The sequence below is a fragment of the Oryx dammah genome, unplaced genomic scaffold (genome assembly GCF_014754425.2).
Source record: "Oryx dammah isolate SB20612 unplaced genomic scaffold, SCBI_Odam_1.1 HiC_scaffold_1, whole genome shotgun sequence".
NCBI classification, from domain to species: domain Eukaryota; kingdom Metazoa; phylum Chordata; class Mammalia; order Artiodactyla; family Bovidae; genus Oryx; species Oryx dammah.
Window position 1 is genome coordinate 42,853,234 of NW_024070185.1, and position 25,582 is coordinate 42,878,815.

At 46.0% G+C, this 25,582-nt stretch overlaps 1 protein-coding gene across 3 annotated transcripts; it reads right to left on the reverse strand.

Annotated features, from left to right (window-relative positions):
• Positions 1-345: 345 nt before the first annotated feature.
• DMRT2 (doublesex and mab-3 related transcription factor 2) lies at positions 346-7,266 on the reverse strand. 3 transcript variants are annotated; one of them, XM_040247041.1, is made up of 5 exons: positions 6,872-7,266; positions 5,521-6,080; positions 3,788-3,890; positions 2,100-2,180; positions 1,620-1,711 (listed from the first exon to the last, which is right to left on the reverse strand). In XM_040247041.1, exons 2-4 carry the CDS (start codon positions 6,034-6,036, stop codon positions 2,125-2,127), a joined length of 675 nt encoding a protein of 224 aa, XP_040102975.1. In that variant the 5' UTR covers positions 6,037-6,080; positions 6,872-7,266; the 3' UTR covers positions 1,620-1,711; positions 2,100-2,124. The 3 variants fall into 3 exon arrangements, with proteins under 3 accessions (XP_040102819.1, XP_040102901.1, XP_040102975.1); XM_040246885.1 differs by lacking the exon at positions 2,100-2,180 and having other exon boundaries at positions 346-1,711; XM_040246967.1 differs by lacking the exons at positions 3,788-3,890; positions 5,521-6,080; positions 6,872-7,266 and having other exon boundaries at positions 346-1,711; positions 2,100-3,085.
• Positions 7,267-25,582: the final 18,316 nt, after the last annotated feature.

Below are 25,582 nucleotides of genomic sequence, written 5' to 3' on the forward strand. Positions count from 1 at the left end.
CACAGAATGAATGTGCAACCTAGAAAGGAAGCCTGAGGCCCATCAGAGAAGGAAACTGGGACCCATTCCAAGAACCTATGTCATATAAATGAGGTATTAAACTTCATTTCCCTTCAAATTAATTCAACTTTGTCTAATCACATAAAATGAAGATTCTATAAACTAAATCTTCCCTATGTTCTCCTTATAGCTATTTTTGCCTCAGTATTGAACATCTACATTTAGATGCCCTCCAAAATGCACAACTAAGGCATTGTAAGTGTTTCCCTATGGCTCCCAGAGACTATTAAGAGCACCTGAAAATACACAGAATCACAGAAAAATAAAGAACACATTTCATGGACATTTGCTTTTTTACCTAGACAGAGAAACTATTTACTTAAGCAAATTCTGGATCTTTTAGAAGACAGTGTCAATTTTATTGCTTTTTGAAATGGTATGTAAAGCCTGAAAATTTTCACATAAGCAATTTCCATCTTTAAATATATTTATGTGGTAAGGTAAAGTACATGCATATGAATATACAGAATTTTTTGAATCATCATCATTTACATTAGAAATTTCTTTATACAACTTTTATCTTTAAAAAAATTAGTGACTGGTAAGAATCCTCTGAGACGGCAGCAAATCCAGCTTTCCATTTAAGCAGCCTTTCACTGAGAGACATGAGTGATGGCAGATGAAGGCCTCTTAAGAATAGACTCAACAGAAAATGACAGGGGTTCATTCACTGAGAGTTTTGTTCCGACTTGTTTGGCTACGAAAAGGTCTTTTGCACATCTATCTATTGTAAATGTGTATTTCTGGTTCTCCCTGACTAAACACTCCCTGGGTTTCTTAGGGGCCTCTTCAAAGGCCTCTTTGACAGATGATGTTTTCAACTCGGGACCTGATTTGTCATTATGAGTTTGTTGGAATAATGAGTGGAATGGATTATGTTTAAGTGGCAGAGGGTGCCTGGTGCTTTCTTTGCTGATCTTGGTTAAGACGTGCCCTTGAGCTGCCAGGGTGTCCGTGTCAACAACGGGCGAGAAATTCCGTCTGGGTGGGGAGAATGCGGACCTCTCCGGGAGGGCCTGGTGACCCTGAAGGTCACTTCTTAAGATGTGGCCCTCAGGAGTGTGAGGCAGCACCAGAGAGCCTTCCAGTTTCGGTGGCATCATGTCATGATCTGCTCCAAGTCCATCCTGCAGTCGTACTCCCTTCAAGTCCCAGCTGGTCCCAGGCTTCAGGGCCTGAACTGACGTGGTAGCGTTCAGCAGGCACTGCTGGTAGAGGAGGGTGTCACTAACGGGCCCACACTTGGGCCAAACTAAAAGTCTCGAGGATAGGGGATACTGTCTGTAAGTCGTGGCCACACTGACATTGGAAGAAATTAGTTCCATATTCCCAGAGCCTGAATACTGCATGGTGAGATCAAGGCAGGTGGGCAAAAAATTGCAGAAGTCTTTGTTTGGTGGTTCCACTGGGGTGGGGCTGTAGGCACTTTTGTAGGAGCTGTACTCAGAACCGTGCACCATGCGATTGGGCAGGAATAAGGCAGCAGCTTGGGAAGCTTCCAACATCTCCCTCTCTTTATATTCTCTCTCCAGCATAATGTTCTCCAACTCTTTATCAGCAAAGGCCCGCCTTTTCCTCATCCGGTCACTTACGGGGGGAGGTAGAGGTAAACTCCCTCCCACATAAGTCTCTGATGGAATGGGGCGGTAGCCTAAAATAAGTAAGCATTGCACATGACAGAGATTAACATCTAATAAGGAAAAATTTGGAAATCCAGAAGGCAACAGAAACAATGTATATCAGCACAACAGTTATGTACAGTTCCATATCACTGGTATTTTTATACAGAAAGCAAAAGTATGGGTTCAATTTTTGAATCCCTTCCCAGGGAAGGATATCCATACTGTAACTTTTTGTTGTTGTTTTTGTTGTTATGATAGGTTTGTTTATTTTGACAGGCATACTTTACTGACTGAAATTTTAATATTCTCCCCAGGCTCCTATATATTGAGAAGACAAGGCTGCTCAGCTTGCTTCAGTCAACTCTTTATTATTATCCATGTCACCTTTTTCCATTATTTAAAAAAAGATATCTATACCTAGAGCTGATGTCACTTTTATTTTCTAAAGTTGGCTCATTATGTGCACATTGTTACAGATGCAGAATAATCCAAGGAGAACTAGGGAAAAAGAGAAAGTTAAAGAAGATTAGTGAGGAGAAAAAGAGGAAAGACTTAAGGAAACAGAAAAGCATAGAAAATTGAAAAGAGCTGTTAACTAGTTAAAGAGACTCTGCAGTGAACAATTTAACCGGGCCCCTACCCCCACCTCTGACTACCAGTACAAAGGCCAGAGTATCCCCTGCTATATGGAAAATAACTGATCTAAAACATTTTTCACCAGTACTAATCATGTTGGCCAGATACCAAAATGGTTGAACAAGCAATCACTAGAACATAGATTAAGTCATTATACATCTTATAAATAGGGATAAAGTAAAAAACAAAGATTAGTATAAAACATAAGTAGAATTCCTGGCAGCATAAAATACTTTTGAGTATTTCATCAGCCCCAAGCACTCACCACTGTCAAGTTTTGTTTGAAGGATTCATTATGATGTTTGTGTTTACATAGTGACAAACCCATCATACTCATTTGCAAATAAAATATAATTTGAAAATGAATGTGTACATTTCTATGGTGAGCTCTTGCCAGAAAGTTATTTACTTGGATTTTCTATTCCATTTCATTCTCCCACTTCTCAAGTTGCTTTGGCACAATTTCAATTTATCAGTGTGGTCCCTATGGTTATAAATCTGTTTACCCAGTTTGTAACCAAATTCATTTTGAATGCATGAGAAGCCATTCTAAGGTCAGAAGTATACAGCGCAGGGTGAGACATGAACAAACTTTAAAACCTGTCCAGAAACAACTCAATTCAGGAGCCACATAGGAAAAACAATTCAAATGCCTACTTAAAAAAAAAAAAAAACCTGCTTTTCAACCTGAGCCTTATGAAATGGCAGCAATTAGAGCAAATATAAACTTTCCTTTTCTTTAAATGGTGAGAGACAGTCAATATATTATTATATCAATAAATAAATTCCATATCCAAACTGAACCATTTTAAAAAATCAGTAGTATTTTAAGAAAAAGTAATATATCCCCAAGCTTTGCAGAAAACAAACACACGGAGAAACATCATTCTGTTCAAATTCAACCTCCACTTCTCTTGTGTGATTCAAAACTTTTTCCACATTCTACAATCTACAAACTGTCAATATACCAAAATGAAGCGTGGAATAACTGCAATTTAAGTAGATAATCCAGAGAGAAAAGGAGTACAATTAAAAAGAGAGGGATTAAAGGCTGGACTGCCTAGACTAAAGGCAGTGGGTAGCTCTTAAACTCACTTGACTCATTCTATTTAGTTCCAAATGAAACTAAAGATTTCTTTTCTTTTAATTTATTTCCTTCCAGGACATCTGCTCTGGGATCACTTGGCAGTGTATCTGTGCATCCCTCACACTAGGGCAAATTTCACATGTACTCCATGTTAACTCATTAACTACTAGGCAGAAAACAAAATTACCAGTGAAAAAAAGGAGGTATGTGAGATTAATTTTCCCAAATCCTGATTTCCTTCCCAAACCCAAACTTTCCAATAAAAAGCAATTCCCCCTCAGATTGTTCCTTCACAGATAAGTGAAAATGCCATGTGCCTGAATAATGAGAATCCCTGAGAACACAGTTTAAAAGTCTAAAGGATAATTCTGCGTTGCTTTACCTTCTAAAATGCTTTTGGCCAGCAAACTGGGTGCCCTGACTTGCCTCTGATATACTGCTTTGCGCTCGAAATTATTCTGTTTCCCGGAAAGCCCCTTCTTGTCCTGTAAACACAAGAAACATAATCAATAGAGCAGGGGGAGGGGGGCGTTGTAAGAGAAGGGAGAGGCATGAAGGCATGAGTAATCGTCCTCGTTCTAAATGTATTTATTTTCCCATCCCATGTAAAGATGATTCTAAGCAAATTAATATCAGCACCCCTTAATTCCAGCACAATGAGCTAGATGCTCTGTCCGAACCCTTCAATTGGGGGGCAAGGGCCTGGGCTTTCCCTGGGGCCACTGTTCGAGAGTCATCCAGACATAGTCCACGTTCAGAAGTGGAGGGACAGCGGGGAGTACGTGAAATCCACAGTGGATGAGAAGGTAGGAGCCGGGCCCTAAAACAGAGCTGCGGCGAACCGCTGTGACCTCAGGGCCCAGCCTAGGGCCAAAGACGCCGCCGGGCACCCGACGTTGGTCAGAGATGTGGAGCAGGTTTCTCCTCGAAGCACGGCTGATGGGATCCGGTACAGAGAGTTGACGGGGAAAAGTCAGAAGTTTTCAGGTCTGCCCAAAACTCCAAGCTGTTCACTGGGCACCAGAAGGTGAGCAAAACCAGAGTCGGGCGCACCCTCTGTCACCGCCTGGTAGGTGGAATTCCGGGCCCTTCCCCACCCGCGTCCCCGCCCGCAAGCCGCGGGGAGTGCGAGCGAACGCAGAGCCCGCCTTGCAACACGCGGGACACCGGAGGAGGCCGCACTGAGGCCCGTGCACCTCTGGAGTCCAGCGCGCCGCGCTCTCTGGGGCCCTTGGGAGGTTTCCCATGAGGATCACTGCCCAAGGCTTGCATGCGGTCCACTCCCCGGCCCCTTCTCGCCAAAAAGTAATACCAAAAATTCTCCATCCACCCCCAAGTGGGAGCTGCCCGCGCAACGTCTCTCTTCGGAGCGCGCTTGCACAGGGACACAAGGAAACACACAGTCCCAGGCGAGGTTCAAGAAGACCCTTTCCCTTCTCGCCCCGCGCTGGCGGCAGAGACCTGTCAACTGGTTCTTAGGTAGTTCTCCTCGAAGTTAGACGTCTCTTCTAAATTACCACGTCACTTTTGCTCTCATCTGTAAGAAACGGCAACCCACTCCAGTATTCTTGCCGGGAAAACCCCCTGGACAGAGAAGCCTGGTGGACTACAGTCCGTGGGGTCGCAGAGTAGGACACGACTGACACACACGTAAATAGGCAGCACTTTCCTAAGTGGCCCGTGACCGCGGAAGCGCTGTGAGCTCTACGTGCTGGGTGGTTCTTTTTCTTGATAATACGGCCATGGACTTAGGGCGCTGCATCGGCCTCTGTCCTTGGCCTCTGTCCTCCGCTTCCCCCCAACATCACCAAAATAAACGATATAGAAAATCGAAATAAAATTATGTCCCATAATGTCCCCAAAGGAACTTAACCACTTTCAAGACTGCCTGCTTCTTAACACAAAATCTTTTCTGCTAAGTTCCCCAGCGATGGCATGGCTTCCTGCCTCCCGACACCGTAGGCCAGCGTGGGCAGAGGTGTCCTCACATCCGGGCAGAGCCAGGCGCCTCGAAGACCCAGGCCGAAGAGTGTGCCTTACCCGCGTCCCCGACTCCCGACCCCCACCGCGGCCCCAGACACCCGGGAGGGGGCGAGCCGGCTGGCGGGTACGCACCTCCGTGGCCTGCTGCCTCCGGAGCGCCACCTGGGCGGCCATGACGCGCTGCCGCTCCACCACCAGCAGGCAGTTGGCGCACTGGCAGTCACGCCAGCGGCAGAAGCGCTTGTGGCCCTTGAGGCAGGACACCACGCCGTGGTTGCGGCAGCGCGCGCACTTGGGCGTGCGACTGAGCTTGCGCGGCTCCGCGCCGCCGCCCGCGTTTGCGCCGCGCTCCGGAGGCCCGGCGGGCGCCTGCGAGGCCTGCGGCGCCGTGGGCGGCCTTGCCGCCAGGGCTCCCTGACGCTCCGGCCGCCCTGGCACCCCTGGGGATGCGGCCGCCTCCTCCCCGTCGCCCTCGTCCTCCGCGTCGACGTCGTCCTCGTCCTCCGCCTCGTCGTCGTCCTCGTAGGCAGGCGGCGGGCTGGGCCCGGGCGGCGTTGGCGGCGGTGCCCCGCGGCTGTCTTCCTCCAGCTCCAGGCTCTCCACGTCGATCTCCCAGTCCACGGCGGGACCCGGCTGCCCGTCCGCCATGGCGCACCACGCCTCGCCCGGGCCTATCCTCAGTGGCCTGCGCTCTGGAGAGACAAAAAAACATCCAAAGACCCACCGACCGACCTCCGTCAGGCACCGGCCCCAGGCTTGGGGCCCAGAACGCCTGGTCTGCCCGCCTCCGACCTCTTGAGAAGCCCACTTCTCTACACGTCCTTCACATCCAGACCACAGGAGCATTTATTTCTTGTATCTTTAGGCCCCCTCACGGTTCCCCAACCCAGCAAGGTTCCTATCTGTGCATTCTAAGTGCTCCGTGAACACCAGCCCTCTCTGGCTTTACACACTTTTGGGACAAGTCCCTGGGTAAAGATAGCATGTTCAACTACCACGGCCTTGGTCACTAGTCAGGCTTTGCCATATCCAACTAGTATAGCCATGATGAATATAAAAATGTCCATGGAAGAACTGTTTTCTTTCAGATCACAAGGGACCTTTGGACCCTGCGAGGTACCACCCACAATTCCCACACACCTGTCATCCTCCTACACCTGTCGGGCTTGGAGAGATTCTCTTATACTCCCCAAACCCACCCCACACCCCAGCACACTCCCCCCACCTCAGGATACTGCAGATTTAATCAACTAAAATCAAAGTTGTTTTGCTGCCAGTAGAGTCCCATGGGGACATTGGGCACAGAGCTGCAGACACCCGTCCAGCACCAACAGTGTTTCGGCCGCGCAGCACTAAGCCAGGCGGGCTCTGTGTACATCGTTCATGATTTGCACTTAAAGACAAGACATACAAGTAGAATAGGAAAGGTAGGGAAAGATGATTCACGCCCTTTGCCCACCCCAGCAACATCACATTAACTCACCAAGACTCTGAGGCCCCGGCTAAGCAGCCTAGGCAAAAGAAATCCAGCCTTGGGACCTTGCTCTTGGGCTGCTGGCAGGGCTTCCAAACAGAAATCGGGGTCGCCACACCCTGTCACGAAATCTGGGGCTGACAGCTGGAGGCCCGGAGTCCAGTAGATGAGGAGTGGAAGAGAAGGAGCATGGAGAAAGTGAGTCAAATTCTTAGCGATCACGCTCCGCACATCCCGGACTCTGATCATTCCTCAGCAGCCAGGCGCTTCACCTCGCTGAGGCTGCTTCTGGCTTTCTCTGACCTTAGCTGAACTGTAAGGTTGGGCCGTCTTGACCAGGTTTCGATCTCGAGTTCCCGGAACGCGCGGAGGGGCGGGCGCAAGCGGCAGCGAACAGCGCACTGCCCCTGGCTGCAGTCGCCAGCCTCGGCTCCCTTTCCTAGTATTATCCGCTCGGGCCCCCGAGCTTTATGCCCACTGATTGGCCGGTTGTCAGGCGGTGTGCACGCTGATTGGCCGAGGCGCTTCGGCCCGGCGCTCCCCGCCTCCTCGCGACCGCCGCGCCCCTCCCGCCGCGCTCCGCCAGAATCCTCCCCGGCGGCCTTCGGCGCAGCCGGGAAGTCTGTCCCGAGGTTAAAACCGAAGTGTGACGGCGCCGGCGAGAGCGAAGTCGCCATTTATCTCGTGGCCCAGAAAATAAGCAGACAACAGTCTTACAAATCACGTTGTCCTCAAAAGAAAGTAACAGACGACAAGGCAGCTTTCAGAAAAACTTAAGTCATCAGCATCACCAGTGTGTCTGCGACTCAATCATTAACCCAGTGTTAGGAGCGGAAATAAGAGAAGCGCACGGAGGCATCTTACCTTCTCCTGCAAGAATAAATCAATGGTTACCTTGCACCCCAGGGCCGGCTTAAGAGGACTTAATGGCTTGCAGATACTTTGGGGGCTAGCGCCACTCATCCTCAAGGTGAAAAGTGGTTCCTCGTTAACTTTCACCACGCCCGTGAGACAGGCAGGTCACCCACTCACTTATATTTTTCTATATGAATTGCTATGAGTTGATTTGGGAGAGACGTGCCATTAAGAGATCGAAGTACAATATATTCACTCTAAGCATTTTTTTAAACGAAACCGCCTTTTAAAGAGAACTTTTTGGTATTCCTTAATGTATTTAAAGGGAAAAGGGCTCCTTCATAAATCTGTTACGTAAATGTTTTAATAACGGTTACGTTTCCGACATCCTGAAGAAGGGAATTAGTCTTCTAATTCAACGCTGCATTTTATCTCTTGAACTAAATATAAAGTCACTTGGACACTTTCCTAGTTATACCTTTAAATAATCAGTGCCTCTTAGGAATGGTTTAGAAGACAGATTATAAAACTGAATGCCTGTGCACTGAACACATAGTAGGCCCGCTACAGCTATCTGTTAAACAAAGGAAATTACTGAAAATTAGAATTTAACCGCTAGTGGTAAAGAACCCGCTTGCCAATGCTGGAGATGCAAGAGACGCGGGTTTGATCCCTGGGTCGGGACGATCCCCTGGAGGAGGGCATGGCAACCCACTCCAGTGTTTTTGCTTGGAGAACCCCATGGACAGAGGAGCCTGGCGGGTCGGAAAGAGACGGACACGACAGAGCAACTGAGCAGGCAGGCAGAATTAACCAAGCTCGAAGAGGTGGGAACAAGGCAGCTTAGGAAAGACTACTGTGAAACTAACGCGATGTGCTGGAGGCGCAGGTATTCCAAATCCTCTGGCGATGCGGAAAGTTCTTCCCTAGTTACCAGGCACTGGGATTTCTCTCTGTGCGGGTTCTCCTCTCTCCTCTCTCGAACCGCTTTCCATGCCCAGCGAAGGAAGTAGAGAAACAGTTCTGTTATTGCCATCGGCTGCTCAGTCCTTCTGGGCATTTCGGAGGGTGACATGGGAGCTGTGACCACTCAAACACAGGACAAAGAGCCAAGCAGACTCCTGTTTGGCACCACCTAGAATCACTGTGATTTCTTAACCTTTTGCGTAGTTTCTTACACTCACCAATGCGCATTTATTCACCATGTTAAAGAGTTTGACTTCTTGAGCGCAGAAGTGTGTTATTTGTCCCGTTTTTTCCCAATGATGAAACTGAAGTTCAAAGAGGAGCCCTGGGTCACGCAGTGGGAGGGCAATGGACTGATATGCAAGGTCCTAGGTCGGCCTCTGTTCTGAAGTCTCAAACTTCGAGAAGCCCTTCGTTTCAAGCCAGAAAAACTCACCATGGTTTCATGTTTTTTATTTCCCTGCGCGGCTTCTGATTTTAGTACCTGCCCTTCTGCGTCTCCTCGTTAGCTACGTTTTTACCTTTGTAAATAGCCTTTTCATTGCTTCTACCGAGACGTGCTAACGAACTACAAACTTCCAACACTGCTGGCTGCGTGGGCAAGCAGTTGGACGACTGGATTTTTATTTAATTTAGTGCTTTTATCGCGGGAGGGGGCGGAGGACAGGAAATCATTAGCCCTTCACTAGTTGTTTTAAATATTAACAAAATTAAGAAAGTAGGTTTGCTAAAGTAGTGGTTACCCTAAAAGAGAGGGAAGTCACAAAAAAAGTTTGCAAATTTTGGGTAACTCGATTGAGGGGAAGGGGAACCAAGACAGAATGAAAAGGGGAAAGGGGTGGGATCTGCTGTTTCCTAAACAGAAAATAAACAAGATGGGCAGTCCTTGAACTAGTTCGAGTTGTAAAAGCTGCTACACAAGGAGGAAACACGTGGGATTTGTGAACAGTAAATTCATGCGGGCTGAAACCAGGACAAGGGGTTGGAGTTGGGGGGAGGGGGGACACCTGAGGACCATGAAGGCAGCTCCTGAAAGCGTATGAAGAGTTCGAGGCCCTCAGAAGTCTAAGCCCATAGTGCAGTTCCCTGCGCCGCGTCTGGCTAGATTTGAGGAAAGCAGTGCCCAAGAATTTTCTGGAGGGGTGGAGCTCTCTGGATCCAGGTGGGTGGGTCCTGGACCATTCCCTCCACTGCACGCCAGCCCCCACCCTTCCTCCCTCGTTAAAAATCTACACTACAGCCCTATTTTTATCTCCGGACTTCCCCGCCCATTGCCAGGTACCTTCCCCAACCTGTCCTATTCTCTTTGCACCCCACCTTTGGGGGCAAGCAACTGTAATCGTGATCCCGTTGAATTACACTCCATTCCCTGACCCTGAACTCCGCAAGAAGATCAAGATCCCTCCAATTGCTGAGAGGTGAGATGGTGTGGAAGAGGAGAAGTTTTTATCTTAGGAGGAGTTTAGGAAAATCTGAGGAACTCTAACATTAAATCAAAAATTATCTGGATGGAGGCGGGGCCACGACTGCACAAACTGGTTAGTAAACTAAATATACAGAGAGAGCAGGAGTGAGAGAGCCTGGGCTGGTTGTTGGTTGTTCCATCCATTACCTGATTTGGTTAATTATATCCCTGGGCCTCAGTTGCCTTATCTGCAAAATGGGAAGAAGGTCCATCTTTGGCCCGTTGTAATAAAGAGGACAGTTTTCACACAATGGGAGTTTAATCAACGTTATTTGGCCAGCGGGCGGCCGCCCTTGCAGCCCCAGGGGGGCCGGCCACCTAGTGTCTCCCCAACTTGACTGACAGGCGAGGGCGCCAGAGGAACCCTGCTCCTTTCCCCAGGGCCCTCTCTGAAAAGGGGTCAGGCCCTGACTGCAGATCTATTAGGCGAAGAAACAGGTTCTTTTGGCTTGTAAACCAACACCAAATTACAAAGTGCAATTCGGCGTCTCTCTTGTAATTTATAAAGCTGCGGGCCGCCACGGTCTCCGCCAGTCCCCCATGGTGGGGGCAGCTTTGGGAGTGTCTTCTTTCTGAGCTGGCCGTTGCTGGGGGCCCCTTCTCCCTCTCCCTTTCCTCCAACTCTCTCTCATCTCGCACCCCTTTCCTTTCTCTTGAATCTCGGACACACGCAATGCTAACTTCCCCCTACCCCATATCGAGTCAAGCAAGGGAACCTGGAGCGGGGGGCGGGGACAGAAAGGGGGTGCGGAGAGTGTCCCTCTTTCAAAATGATAGGGGCTTTCTTTTCTGTTCTCAAAATAAAATTAAAAAATAAAAGCATGTTTCAAAGTGGCCGCGCTCTCCCGTCAATTCCTTGCCAAGAATCGCAGCCGGCCGCCCACCACGCCAGCTCACGTCCCACTTCGGGACGCCTAGCTTCCCAAGCCTGGCCCGGCCACTTCCCGCCGCGTTCTCTGAGGCCCCGGCTGCTAGAATGGAGCGGGGTTTCTGGGTCCAGGCTCCTCTGGGGTAACCAGCTTGGAGGCCGAGAGTCCAGGTTTGGGAATAGGCTCTCAGGGGTTAAAATGCTTGACCTGCGGTTCCCTGGCTGGGGACATCGAGGAGGGTCCTTAACTCGGTCTGCACCTCACTTTGCACATCTGCAAAGTGATATTAACCTTAAAGGAAAAGATAGGTGCAGACTCCTTGGCACGGTGACCCGCCCGCACTAAAGGGTCAGTACCTTAGGAGTTATTTGTGTTATTTGTTTTAGTTTTATCATTTGAACTCAAGGAACTGGCCTGCGGAGAGCCCAGGGGAGCCCGAAGCCAGGAAATACGAGGCCGATTTCCTGGGTCCTCGCCCGACTTTCCAGCATCCAGGCCGGGAGGTGAGGCCTGAGCTGCACCGCCAGCCTGAGCGGCCTCGCGACGTCAACCTGCCGGCAGCGCCCGGGGTGGTGAATGGTTTTTGGAACCGTCTAGGCATCGCAGAAGAGCTCTGCTTTGGCTGATAAACCCTCCGGTTTCTTTTCAGAAGACGACCTCAAATCCACCTCCTCTCCGGGAAGGCTACTCTTAACGTTATATCGTCTCACAACTTCGACCGGCTGTGGACGCAGCGAAATAAATAATCCCAGATGGGACTGCGGCGATTCGATTTCCCAATTTGCTTTGCGTAATCAAATATACGACCTGTCAGAAGCCAAGAGGAGGGGGCCGGGGGATGAGGCAGCTAGCGGAAGATAACTGTTCTCCGCAAGGCTTTAGAAGTCTCCTTTTCCCTGCTCCCTCCTCTGCATTTCTAGGGAAAAAATGCTGAACAAAAGAGGACAATGTGATCTGCGCTCTCATCCCTCCTCCGTGGGAAGCAAGGTTTAAATCACAGGCATTTATGACAGAAGGGGACGCACTTAGTCAACGCGTCGTTTTACAAACGGAGAAGAAAATTGAGTTTTGGAGAGTGCATGGGACTTGCTAAGGATACACAGGATACACGCAGCTCCACAGTGACTGCGTAAGACCAAAGGGTCCGCAGTAACTCCCCCTCCACCTCAAAGTCTTCACACCATTCAAACAAAAATGTGCCCTTTGTGGGATGTGGATGGAGTTAGATGCCAGGTGTGTGAAGCAATCCTAGAACATCCAAGGATCTGCCAGCCAGCCCGACCCAACCCCCAGGCAGCTTCCATCCTCCATGCTGGGAAATGTGGCTCAATTCCCTTGGGGGTCAAGTAGCTTCTAGGAGATGAAGCAACTGCAGGCGTCTATGACTTCTCAGTACCCATTCCAAATGGCCGTCAGGGGAGGTAGAGGCTCAGGCTTGTAGTGGAGCCTGGGTTCCATCCCATGGGCGCGTCCGTGCTTGTTGCCACATCGGAGGCACACTGAGCTCCTGCTGGGGGCCTCCCTGAAGCCCCTGGGGGCCTCATGCTTACCTGACCATGAACCCTTATCCCTGAGAACTGCTCACCTCTACTCCCATCCCATACTGGGCCTTACTGTCCTAATTTCTAGAGGACAGCCTTTAACCACACTCAAATCACTCTCCATATTTTCCCAACAGTCCAACTATTAATATCAAGTAGAGAAGAGGAAAGCAAAGTGTTTGTGGTGCAGGCACTATGGTGAAAATTTAATTCATCCCTGGTAGGACCCATTGGGTAAATCCTTTAACTTTCCTGGGCTTCCGGTTTCTTGACTAAAGTGAAGAGTAAATTTCATTGGTTTCCAAGTTCTCTCTCAAACAGTAACAAATGTAAACTACCATTTGATGGACTCATGGTTCAGATCATAAGGGCATGAAGAAAGTCCAAGGAGGACAAGAAGAGGAGAGAGGAAAAAGAATTAGAAACAAAAAAACTTGGTGTTGATTCTGACATCTTGGTGATATTCTGCTCCTGCATATTTCCGTTACTGATCTTACCTAATCAAAATCCAAGTCAAGTATGTGATAATAAAACCCAAAAATGTCAACTAGTGAAAGAAAGGGACATGGAGTAATTTCACAAAAGATTCAGTTCCCTAGAGCCCAGATCCAGTGTGGTGGATTCATTCAAGTGACAAAGAGGGTTCTCGCATGTCATCAAGGTTCCATGATGCTGTAACTTCCAGATTCAGTCCAGATGGCTGAATTTTAAGAAAAGAAAAGAAAAGAAAGATTTACCAGGTCACTTAAATAGGCCTCCCTATCCCTATTCTGTATGCTAAACTCCTTTTGGGGTTTGAGTCTGGGCTCTGGAGAGGGCCAAAATATCTTCTTTGCTGTTAACCCCAGGCAGTCTCCCTGAAATGTGTCCTTGCTGACTGGCTGAATTCCTTCCAGTTTCTACCAGAAGCATCCCTATGGTCAAGCTTTACTCTAACCTAGTAGAAGATTCCAACAGTGTGACACAAATAGCACAGATGCTCCCTCCTGATGGATTGGAGGTGGGGAGGGAGTGGCTAAGGAAAGAGGATCAAACTGTACTTGGCTCCTGCTTGCCCTGGATTCACATAGATAGCAAGCAACTATCCATACATCCAAGTGACTGAAGTGTGATCACAGGTCTGGAAGCCAACTGGCAAAAACACAGACACTTCTACACAGCACTTGACCTGTCTGAGACAGTTCTAAGATTCTTTTCCTCTATGAAATAAGCAGTGTAAAAAAAGTAGAAGAGTCTCCAGGGATTTTCCTGTTCTAGTCTTGGTTTTGCCAACTAAAGTAACCCTTGACCTTGGGCCAATTTACTCACCATTACTTCTTTAGGCTTTGATTGGCTACTCTGCAAAATGAAAGACTTGAACCAAATCACCTCTAAAGGTCCTTCCCATATTTTTAAAAAAATACTTTTGGGTGGGGTGAGAAATTGAAAAAGGCTTGTATGATGGCTTCTCCACGGAGGTGTGTGGGGAGAGGGGGCATGGGGAGAGACGAAAGCCCAGCTTGAGCGCGCGCCCCTATTACAAAGTGCTACATAAACTTGAAGAGCCAGGAGGAAATATTCTCTTTGAAACGCTGACCCCAGACAGCAGGCGGGTGTTCTAAAGAAGGAAGACGAGGAGTTTGAAGGGGGGCGGCAAAGGGGAGATGTCACTTGCTTCACACTGATTTAACGGAGCGGGAGTGCAGGTGCAAGAAACTCCCATTCTCGCCTCCTGGTCACCAAGCCTCCCCACCCCGCCCCCTGCCCTCCACCCCTGCCCCTTTTTTCGTAGAAAATTTATTGGCGAGGTGAGGCCAAGCTAACAAAACTGCAACCCCGGGTGCCTGCCTCAGGCCCCGTAAGAATGCTTTGATCCTCCCACAGTGCCTAGTGGACCCTAGCCGATTGTACTGTCAAATGCCAGGGACCCCCTGGGCCAGGCCACTGCCCAAGGATCCAGCTTCCTCCAAAACAGGGACGGGTGCATCCTCCCTACCACAAGAAGCCACACGGGGGCGCCAGGGGGCGGGCGCGCAACCAGCACTTAATAGACCCGGCTGAGACGCAGAGCACCGCTTGAAATCTCCCTGGCCCTCCCGTGCTCTTTTCTAGGTGGGGTCGGTGGTCAGAAGCACTGACCGATTGGAAGTCTGAAGGGTCATCAGCGAGAGATTTAAGCGTCATTTGCTTGTGGCGGGGGGTGAGTTGGGGGCTGGGGGGGGGGTGGCGGGGGGGAAGCGGTTCTGAATCCCAGTCTTAGCCTTTTAAGCATCTACCTGGAAGAATGGAGAGGGGCCTTTCTTGCATTGACTCTTGGACTGCATTTCCCAGGAAGGATAAGAGAAGTAGGATTCACAACTATTGAGGGCCCACAGTTTGTCAGTTTTGGTGCTGGACCCTTCTAGCTTGGTGTTATCGGCTCTTCACAGCTTTTCATTTGACAGTTAAAGATGCGGGTTCTAAGAGGCTGTCCTGTCCAGGGGGCTAGAACAACAGAACCCAGATCTGAATTTGAACCATCCCATTCCAGCACACTTCCCACCTGGAGTTAGCAAGACCTAGGTCCCAGCTGCTTCTGAAGGAAACCAATCCTCCAAACTAAGAAATGACCCAAGACAAATCCATACAATGCCAAGGTCACAGGAAGCTGTGTAAACCACGCTAGGCTCTGAAAGCATAGAAGACCTAAAATCATTTCCAAGGCTCCTGAGAAGTTTTGGTCAAGGCCCTTGACCTGTCTATGTCTCAGCTGCTCATTTATAACATGGAGATAATAAATACTTTTTCCTTACCAATACCAGTGGTTTTCTAAGTTCAAAATGAAAACAAACAAACAAAAAACCCTGGAATTATTTGAAAATCATAAAGCATTTTGAACATAAGGTATTAATGAGGTCCCCCTTGTCTTATTTTGTCAAATCAAGAACATCATTGCCCTGGGTAAGCAAGTTGATAAGATTATGACTGTGAACAGCCACAGAGGGCACTACTGTGCTGGTTTTATTAATGACTGTTCAAGCAATACCCTTCTCTGAAATGACACTGCCATTATGTTCTTTCATTTGCCAAATAAAAAAAAGTACTTTACTTTCCTTGTGGCCAATGGGAAACAAAGTTTTGGAATGCTTATAGATTTCTTTATCTGTGTGAAAGCATTGAGAAGGAAATACTGTTCTCACTTTGAAGAGCAGGATGGAGGCTGAAAGGTAACAAAACCTTGCTAAATAAACACACTGACCCACAGGCTTTCCATTTCTCTTCCAAAAAATCCTTTGTGTCATTATGCAGGGAAGAACAGGTTCATCTTTAACTGTCTTATCTGTCTGCTAAAATTGGTTTCCAGCTAGAACTTTAAGCTAAACTGTTTTCCTTCCCTTTCTTTTTCTTCTGCTTTTAATAATGGAAATGTTCAACAATATACAAAGGCAGGTCAAATAGTGTAATGTCCATTAGTAAAATCCAATAGTGTAATATCCATGCTATTCACATATCCATATGGATACACAATATGTATATATCCGTTAGCCAGATTTAACAGTTGTCATGGGCTAGTCTTTCTGCTCCTCCATTCTCAGAAGAATACTTCAGAGTCCACTGCTTTTATGTCAATTAAAGCTTCAGCCCCATGGCCTGAGTTGGTAAGATTTAATTACAGTAATTGGATAGAATTTCTTGGGTCTCTGATCCGATATCCTCTAGAATTCACAACCTTGTGATAAATCACTCCAGCAAAATACTCGTTTGAGCACTTGGCTTGATGCCAGTGGACTGGAATCAGAGACACAGGTGGCAGAAGTGAATCATGGCTCTAGAGTCTCGTGTCTACAAACTGAATCCCTGCTTTTCTAGTGCAGCCTGCTTTTCTAGCCAACTTGGAGGACTCCCTCAAACACACACAGTAATTAATTACTCTTTCAAAAGGTTTAGAATTTTTACACTGTATGAGCCTGGAATTAGTTACTTTCGCAGAATTTTAACTAAAGTAGCTAAGCACTGGTGTAGATCTATGTAGATGTATGAACCAGTGTAGATCTATGAACCAGTTGGCCTCTCTACACTCAAAGAATTTTACCTTTTGTCCAAGACACATCTTGAGCCCAGCCTAAGACATCTTCACCTGCCTCACACTGATGTGAACAGACTGCCTCCCAGGAGCTCAAACACGAGTTTCATTGTCACCATGTTTTCTTTTTAACGGTTTTTCTTCAGCCCAGTTTGCACCATGCATGCAGACATCTGCACACTTACCCTTCATCTATTTAAGAGTTACAAGGAGGAGAGAGGGACAACAGAGGATGAGATGGTTGGATGGCATCACCAACTCAATGGACATGAGTTTGAGTAAGCTCTGGGAGTTGGTGATGGACAGGGAGGCCTGGCCTGCTGCAGTCCATGGGGTTGCAAAGAGTTGGACACGACTGAGCGACTGAACTGAACTGAGTCAGTAGACTTGGCTTATCTTTTTCAAAAGAACTAGCACTGGCCTCAGTACACAGTCCACCATATGAAAGTACATAATCAGGTTCCAGTTACAACATTCTCTATAATATTCCCAGATGCCCTGGGTCATTTGGCAAATCTATAATGTAATAATATTGATGGTTCCCTCACATGTGGTGTTAAGATTTGCTCAGCCAAATATTTTTTTTCTGCACTCTCTTTTAAAAATATGTCACTAGAGTTGTCCTGAAATTTGTCTGTACTCTGGCAGCTTTATTTAAATGTCAACCAGATGCAGAATTTCATTGTAGTGTTTCCTTTTTCTTTTTTCAGTTTGTCCCTGTGGATTATTTGTGTTTTGAAACATTTTTTAAAAGTCTTTCTAAATATGTTGGTTGCTGACTGAAGATAAAAGATTTTAAAAATTAATGAACTTCCTCAGTTAACATGTTTTAATTTTCCCTTCTGGCTACAGGATCACGGTTTCTGAATTTCAAATGTTTTTCAAGTCAAGACAGGAGAGGCACTGCCTCATTGAGTGCAGCTTAACATTACTTTAACAGTGATTTCTGCCGCACAGAAGGGACGTGTGGCAACGTCCCCCTCCTCTTCCAGTTACACACACTTCCATTTAAAACCCTGTTCTCGCTCCTTTCGAAAAATATTATCCTTCTGGGGTGAGATTTTTCACGCATAACCTCAGCTCAACCAGTGACTTTCTTTGAACAAAAAGAAGGAACTCTGATTATTCTGTGTTGTATTCAGAAAAGCAAAATAAGTTTCAGTACATTTAGAATATACAGTTAAAAATCTATATTGTAGATAAATTTTCCTGGAAGATATTAAGTGTGGAATTTTATCTCGAATTTTTTATAAATTTACACCATAATGAGATTAATGATAGTTTTGTCTGTTTGTCTGTAAAACAAAGTTTTATTAACCAAATTTCTCATACTTGAAACAAATTAGAAATAGAATTTAAAAGTTTTTCTAAAAGTACAGTTTAGCTTTTATTTCTTTTGTAAAATTAGTTTCTCTAAAAACTATGAAATTAATTAAATTGATATGAAAACTACAAAGTATGCAGTGCCTGCTTTAGGGAAGGTCACGACTCAGTGGTGCCCATCATTTCATTTCTATTTCTTAACTGCTTTCAAAACTTTAAATGAAAAAAGCCACAATAGGCTACTCTTAAAATTACACAATAATTACAATAATATAACAAAAGAACTTGGGAGTACAATTTATCATGTGCAATGTTATTCAGGATGACAGGCAAGGGATTTTTCATGCAATGCTGCTTGCTTTATGCTACTGTGTTGTTTGATAACCTTCCCCAGGGACCAGGGTCCCAGTCCTACCTTGAGTTGAATCTCATCCTATCAAGAAATAATTAATCTCAATCTGAGTCAACCCTACTAAGCTTCAGCAGGGCCATACTGAAATTTGGAGCACCACTAATAAAAAACCAGAACAGAAGGAAAAGCTACATGTAATACTGTACCAGTTATTGCCTCTGGGAAAGCAGATCTTAATGGGCTTTAGAAGGCATTTCTATGAGGGCATTTTTTCACTCTTACTTCGGTTTAGAACGTTGAAGGCGCTTCCTTCCTTTGTAGCAATGAATTTTTTAATTCAACTGTCAGTGAAATCATAAGAAAAATTCTAAGTCCCTATTTGAATGCTTGCCAAGATTCCAAGTCATAATTAGACCTCAGATATGCAGATGACACCACCCTTATGGCAGAAAGTGAAGAGGAACTAAAAAGCCTCTTGATGAAAGTGAAAGTGGAGAGTGAAAAAGTTGGCTTAAGGCTCAACATTCAGAAAACTAAGATCATGGCATCCGGTCCCATCACTTCATGGGAAATAGATGGGGAAACAGTGGAAACAGTGTCAGACTTTATTTTGGGGGCTCCCAAATCACTGCAGATGGTGACTGCAGCCATGAAATTAAAAGACGCTTACTCCTTGGAAGGAAAGTTATGACCAACCTAGACAGCATGTTCAAAAGCAGAGACATTACTTTGCCGACTAAGGTCCGTCTAGTCAAGGCTATGGTTTTTCCTGTGGTCATGTATGGATGTGAGAGTTGGACTGTGAAGAAGGCTGAGCGCCGAAGAATTGATGCTTTTGAACTGTGGTGTTGGAGAAGACTCTTGAGGGTCCCTTGGACTGCAAGGAGATCCAACCAGTCCATTCTGAAGGAGATCAACCCTGGGATTTCTTTGGAAGGAATGATGCTGAAGCTGAAACTCCAATACTTTGGCCACCTCATGCAAAGAGTTGACTCACTGGAAAAGACTTTGATGCTGGGAGGGATTGGGGGCAGGAGGAGAAGGGGATGACAGAGGATGAGATGGCTGGATGGCATCACGGACTCGATGGACGTGAGTCTGAGTGAACTCCAGGAGTTGGTGATGGACAGGGAGGCCTGGCGTGCTGCGATTCATGGGGTCTCAAAGAGTCGGACATGACTGAGCGACTGAACTGAACTGAACTGAATGTGTTTGAGAAATTAAATTCACATCCGCCACATAGGCTGTTAGCAAAAGAACACCCAGAAGCCAGTTGGAGCAACGAGAAGTAATTCAGAGACTAAAACTGCCTTGATCATTTGGGTTTGGGGAGAAGGGAGCAGACCCTGTCTCCAAATAGACACGGACAGATAATTCTTACAGGAGTAAGCAGTAGGCCGTTGACCTTACAGGTACTCCCAGACCAGCAAAACACCTGTCTGACTCTGATGTTACGCCTTGCCAGTGGAGCAGTTTCTAAACAAATCCACTTGTGAGCACTGTAGTGAAACAGCCAAAACAGTTTACAGGAGAGAGTCCTCATCGCTGTCTCTGGGCACGTGAGACTGGGGATGGGCAGGTGATGTAAGCTACCTTGATGGACAGGCAGCTAATGTAATTAACATTTAGAAAATATTAAATTTAATGCTCACATATTTTTTTTCCAGCTGCATTGCGAGGCTCCTGGGATCTTAGTTCCACAACCAGGTATTGAACCTGCATCTTTGGCAGTGAAAGTGCAGAATCCTAACCATGGGACCACCAGGGACTTCCCCCATGATGTTTATTTTTTAAATATTCATAAAAGCCCTGCACCCAAGTCTCTGGCCCTCTACAAACCAATTCTGAAACTGCAGTTGAGAAAAGTTTTAAACAAACTTTTGCCCTTCTTACTTGGTTAAAGGGGCCAATGAACCATGAAATGACCAAAACACTAACTATTAATATAGGAAAAACAAGACAGGAGGCCTGGATAATCCCCAAGCTGTCTAACCAACCTCTGTGTAATCAAGAGTTTATTTTCAAAGCCAGCCTTTCTGTCTGGTGTGTGGCTCAGTCTCCCATGCCCTCAGCCTGGCTGTTTGCACAGCCTCCTCTGTTGGCAGATCTCTCCAAGTTCAGCGCTCCTTTACATCAACAGGTGCATCATCTGAAAACATCCTGTGGTCTACCCTCCAACTCTCACTCCCAGCTCAGTGCCGCAGGGCAGTGCCACCAGCCCTGACTCCCTTCCAGCTTGCAGAGCCATCCACAGCCTCAAATTCTGCTTTTGTCTATGAGAAACCACCCACCTACACTGACCCGCCCAATGCCCTCTAACATACCTGTAGGTCTTTACTGATACCTCCTCTCTGTCTGTCCTCTGCTACCAGCCCCTCAGTACTCCACCAATCACAGTCCAGCATCTCTTAAGGATTTGTTCACATTTTATGAAACCGTCTCTGCCCAGCCCATCCAAGGAATACCCTTCTCCTTGACCCCTGATTTATCTCAATGTCTATGCTCTTTATATTCTACCTTGTATTTTTAGCCATTTTTATATTGTTTTGTTTAGTTTTGTCATTTTGGGTATGTTATTTTTCTAAATCTAGACTGTAAGCTCCTTAAGAGTAAGGACCATATCTTAAAACTCTTTGTATTTCCAATAGCACCTAGAACACCACCTTAACGAAGATAGGTAGCGAGTGCATATGTGCTGATTAAATGATTAAGTCACCCATTTGTGAGTGGCAGATAAGGGTCTTTCATTCATTAATTTAACAGACATTTATTGAGTACTTATCATGTGTTAAGCCCAGTTCTAAGCTCTAGAGACACAGCAGTGAATAAAAGAGACTAAATCCCCTGACTTTATAGAAGGAAGACAGACAAACAAGGTAGTACATAATATGTCAGATGGAGATAAGTGCCATGAAAAAAACCCTAAGTCCTCTCAAAATTCACATATTGAAGCCTTAACCCCCAACGTGACTATACTTGGAGAAGGGCTTTTAGAGGGTAATGAAGGCTGAATGAGATCATGAGGGTAGGGTCCTAGCTGAAAGGATCGGACTTGTAAGACATGAGATAAATCACTGTCTCTCTGCACACATGCTCTGAGGAACACAGCGAGGTCACAAGGAGAAGGTGGTTGTCTGCAAACCAGGACGACAGCCCTCACCAGAACCTAACCATTTCTTGCACCCTGATTGCGGACTTCCAGCCTCCAGAACTGTGAGAAAACAAGTGTCTGTTGTTTAAGCCAAAACAAACAACAAAAAAGCCTTTAAGTCAGAGTGACTAAATAACAAGGAGTGTCTGGAAGGGGTGCTATCTTATACAGAGTGGCTTCACTGATGAGAGACATTTGAGCAGAGACCTAAAGAGGTGTTGCTCTCTGATGGAAGAACATTCCAGACAGAGAAAATGACAAGTACAAAGGCCCTGAGGTAGGAATGTGCTTGGTGTGTTCAATGAACAAAAAGTGGCACAGTGCAACTGTATCAGAGTATGTAAGGGAGACCGCGGTAGAGAAGTGGGGAGGGGCATTCAGATATAGAACCTAGAGAACCTGGACTTTGGAGGAAGATGGGGAACTTAACAGAACTGTAAAGCATTAAAGCAGTTAGTGTCATTTAGCATGAATGGCAGTGACTAAAATCAGACCAATGCTCAGGCTATTTGTATAAAATAAAATCACTCCCACATTTATAGAGCACCCATCTAGGCCAGGTGCATTAATAGATTATCTAATTAATTTACCTGAGTTGAGCAATATGTCCATTTTGTAGACATACTAAGTTTAAGAAACTTGCCCACAGTCACACATCTGATCAATTATCAGTGGGCCTGGAATTCATCTCCAGATAGACCTAATTCCAGAGCCCATTCCTAACCATTGCTGGTGGAAACTGCAGAAGTCTCAAATATACATTATACTTGACTACACATGCATGCATGCTAAGTCACTGCAGTCGTGTCCAACTCTTTGCAACCCTATGGACTGTAGCCCACCAGACTCCTCTGTCCATGGGGATTCCCTAGGCAAGAATACTGGAGTGGATTGCCTTGCCCTCCTCCAGGGGATATTCCCAACCCAGGGACTGAACCTGCGTCTCTTATGTCTCCTGCATTGGCAGGCTAGTTCTTTACCACTGATCCACCTGAGAAGTTCTCTACTTCTGGAACAGACAGAAACCATCTGTGAAATTTGGGCTCTCCCTCACCCCCTAAACAGTGCCCAAACGAACACCACTGCAGGTGTCAAATCAGGAACCAGGTATGAGGGCCACCAAAGTTAAGAATCACTGACTCAGGGGCTCAGATAATCTGTTAGATCCATGATATCCAGGGACTCTTTCCAGCTCTTACTTGACAAATATCTAGCCAACAAATTCTCTTTTTTTTTTTTTTTCGATTTCATTTCAGAATCATAAAACACATGTGTCAGTCAAATACACTTTTTGACTCCAGATTCAGATCCACATATGTGAAAGGAGGAGTTATGAAAGGGTACACTAACAAGCGGAGAAGGCGATGGCACCCCCATCCAGTACTCTTGCCTGGAAAGTCCCATGGACGGAGGAGCCTGGTAGGCTGCAGTCCATGGGGTCTCGAAGAGTCAGACACGACTGAGCGACTTCATTTTCACTTTCATGCATTGGAGAAGGAAATGGCAACCCACTCCAGTGTTCTTGCCTGGAGAATCCCAGGGACAGGGGAGCCTGGTGGGCTGCTGTCTATAGGGTCACACAGAGTCAGACATGGCTGAAGCGACTTAGCAGCACCACTCCAGTACTCTTGCCTGGAAAATCCCATAGACAGAGGAGCCAGTAGGCTGCAGTCCATGGGGTCGCTAAGGGTCGGACATGACTGAGTGACTTCACTTTCACTTTTCACTTTCATGCACTGGAGAAGGAAATGGCGACCCACTCCAGTGTTCTTGCCTGGAGAATCCCAGGGACAGGGGAGCCTGGTGGGCTGCCATCTATGGGGTCGCACAGAGTCGGACATGACTGAAGTGACTTAGCAGTAGCAGCAACAGGCAAAAAGTGTTGTCACTGCAAAGAGAGAGATCCACTGGCCGAGTGGATCCTTGAGTCAGGAAGCAGTGCTGGGCAGAGGCAAGATGGCAAATGGGTTTCAGTTCCAGAACCAACTCAGATTGCCAATGTGTGGCTAACAGGAGCATCGCACTAAGTAAAGGGACCCAAGGCCGGGCAGCAAAGAGCAGATCTGGATTAGCTGACTTCCCTGGATGTGCAGATGGAAAGCACACTTTATGTGACAGTTAAGTCAGACAATATCATGTTAGAGGAATATATCCTACCTCATCCCAAAAAAAAGATGAGAGTGAAAGAAACCAAACTCAGTATTTAGCAAGTAAAGATCCTTCTAGTCTGTACTTAACCACTGGCATACTCAGAATGAGACCTTAGACAGAAAAAGCCCCATCTTTATGTTACTTATTAACTTACATAATGATGCTAATATTTAAAAGACAGATTTGATAGATTTCATTTACTAGGTGGTTTATCAAGCATATCATGGATAATGAAGTTGTATTTTAGGGTAATCCTGCAGGTTGAACAAAGTCATCAACAATTAGCTAATTATCAAATTATCGATGTGCTGACACTATTCTTCCTAATCGAAATGGTTTACTTAACTGTCTGTCTCTGTTACAAGCTTTTAGCTTCTTCCTCTGATTTTTCTCGAGCCTGACAATGTGACATTGTTTGCTTTTGTCTTTTTTCCCAAGGCTTATGTTGACTTGTTTTATTATTCTCTTGATATGCCTACTTGTTCAACACTTAAATAAGCAAGCCCCTAAGCTAAGAATATGTGAAAAAGAAGCCACTATCTACCAACAACCCAATCTTTAAAAATATTTAGGCAGGGAGGGCACAATAAAAACATTGTTAGGTCATCTTTCTGCATGCAATCCTCTTAAAGTTACTTTTACTTTTCCTCCTATTGTTATGGAACAATTTCTGATACATAATTTTTTAAATATTAAAATATTCTAGGTTATGCATAGTCATTTTCTATTTCATGAAACTATTAAGTATATGTATATACCACATATATAAGTATATGTGATTTCATGATAAGTACATATAATATCTTACATTATGCATAACTATTACTTTTGCACAGAATATGTCAGGCATACTTCAACATGAAAAGATTGGTTGACTCTGGAAAGATAACAGTGAAAATCTCCCATGATAATGTGTGCTCATGCAAATATCTCCTAGTTATGCTATAGAATGGTAAATATATTAAACTGAGAGCTGGGATCATTTGCTCATGATTTTCCAACATATTTTACCTTAAGAACCTTTCTACCAAAGAAAGCATCCTGCAAGGCGCCAATGTGGAAGTTAAATTCTGAGCCACCCTCACTGAAACAGGAGTGGGGACCCTGTGTATCTCTGCTTCTCCACTTGCCTCAGCCCAGCCCCACATGGCAGTCTCTAAATCATGGAAACTGAGGAAAGGGAGCCTTAACCAGATGCTATATTACACAAGATTTGTTTGCTGAGTATTTCAACACCAGACTATAAACTGCTTTATCATGTTTCCCTTGGATCAATCACCCCTTTATGAGAGGCCTCTAAAGCAGGAATTCTTAATATTTTATGAGGCTCCATCAGGATGGGCTTTGAACATGCTCTTCCCTTTATTTTTTTCATAATTTATTTTCGAAGTTTACATCCAAAATCACTTAAATGAATGGGAATAATGTCATTAGAGAATAATGACCACAAGATCTGACAAGGTGATGGATGCCTAGTATACCTTCAGCATCTGTTTCTATAACTTGTTTTGACTATAAGACACTCAGAAAGTCCTGATTCATTCAGACACATAGCTGTAAAGAGTAATTTTTAGAACTTTTTAATTGAGGGAGAATTTATATTTAGTGAAATGCATAGACATTAAGCATATGATCCAATGACTTCTAACAGAGGTGTAAGCCTGTGTAACCAACACCCCAATCAAGATAGAGGTGCCTATCTGTCTGGCTGACTTTGGGGTGAGGGGATAAATGGGGATAAATGATTTTGGCAGTGTGCAGGTAAGCCAGTTTTCAGTCAGAAAATCTCCCTTCAAGGCCTGCTTAAGAGCTGTGAACCATGCAGGGCCCCAAATCCCAGTCTGAGTGGTAGCCCAGGGTGTTAGAGAAACAGTGTGTCCCCGGCACCCACCCCCCCACCCCCTGGTCAGGCACACTTGGAAAGCCCCACCCCCTCCAGCTCTGTGAACTCAGGCGCCAAACACCAAGGGGACAGCAGGCACCAAATTTACAATGACCCACAGTA

What these genes read in the sequence shown, in the direction of transcription:
- DMRT2 (XM_040246885.1), bottom strand. Translation starts at nt 6,036, where the DNA reads ATGGCGGACGGGCAGCCGGGTCCCGCCGTGGACTGGGAGATCGACGTG. An exon ending in GGAGGCAGCAGGCCACGGAG is followed by an intron (nt 3,891 to 5,520) that starts GTGCGTACCCGC and finishes TTGTGTTTACAG; the next exon opens with GACAAGAAGGGGCTTTCCGG. An exon ending in GGCCAAAAGCATTTTAGAAG is followed by an intron (nt 1,712 to 3,787) that starts GTAAAGCAACGC and finishes TACTTATTTTAG; the next exon opens with GCTACCGCCCCATTCCATCA.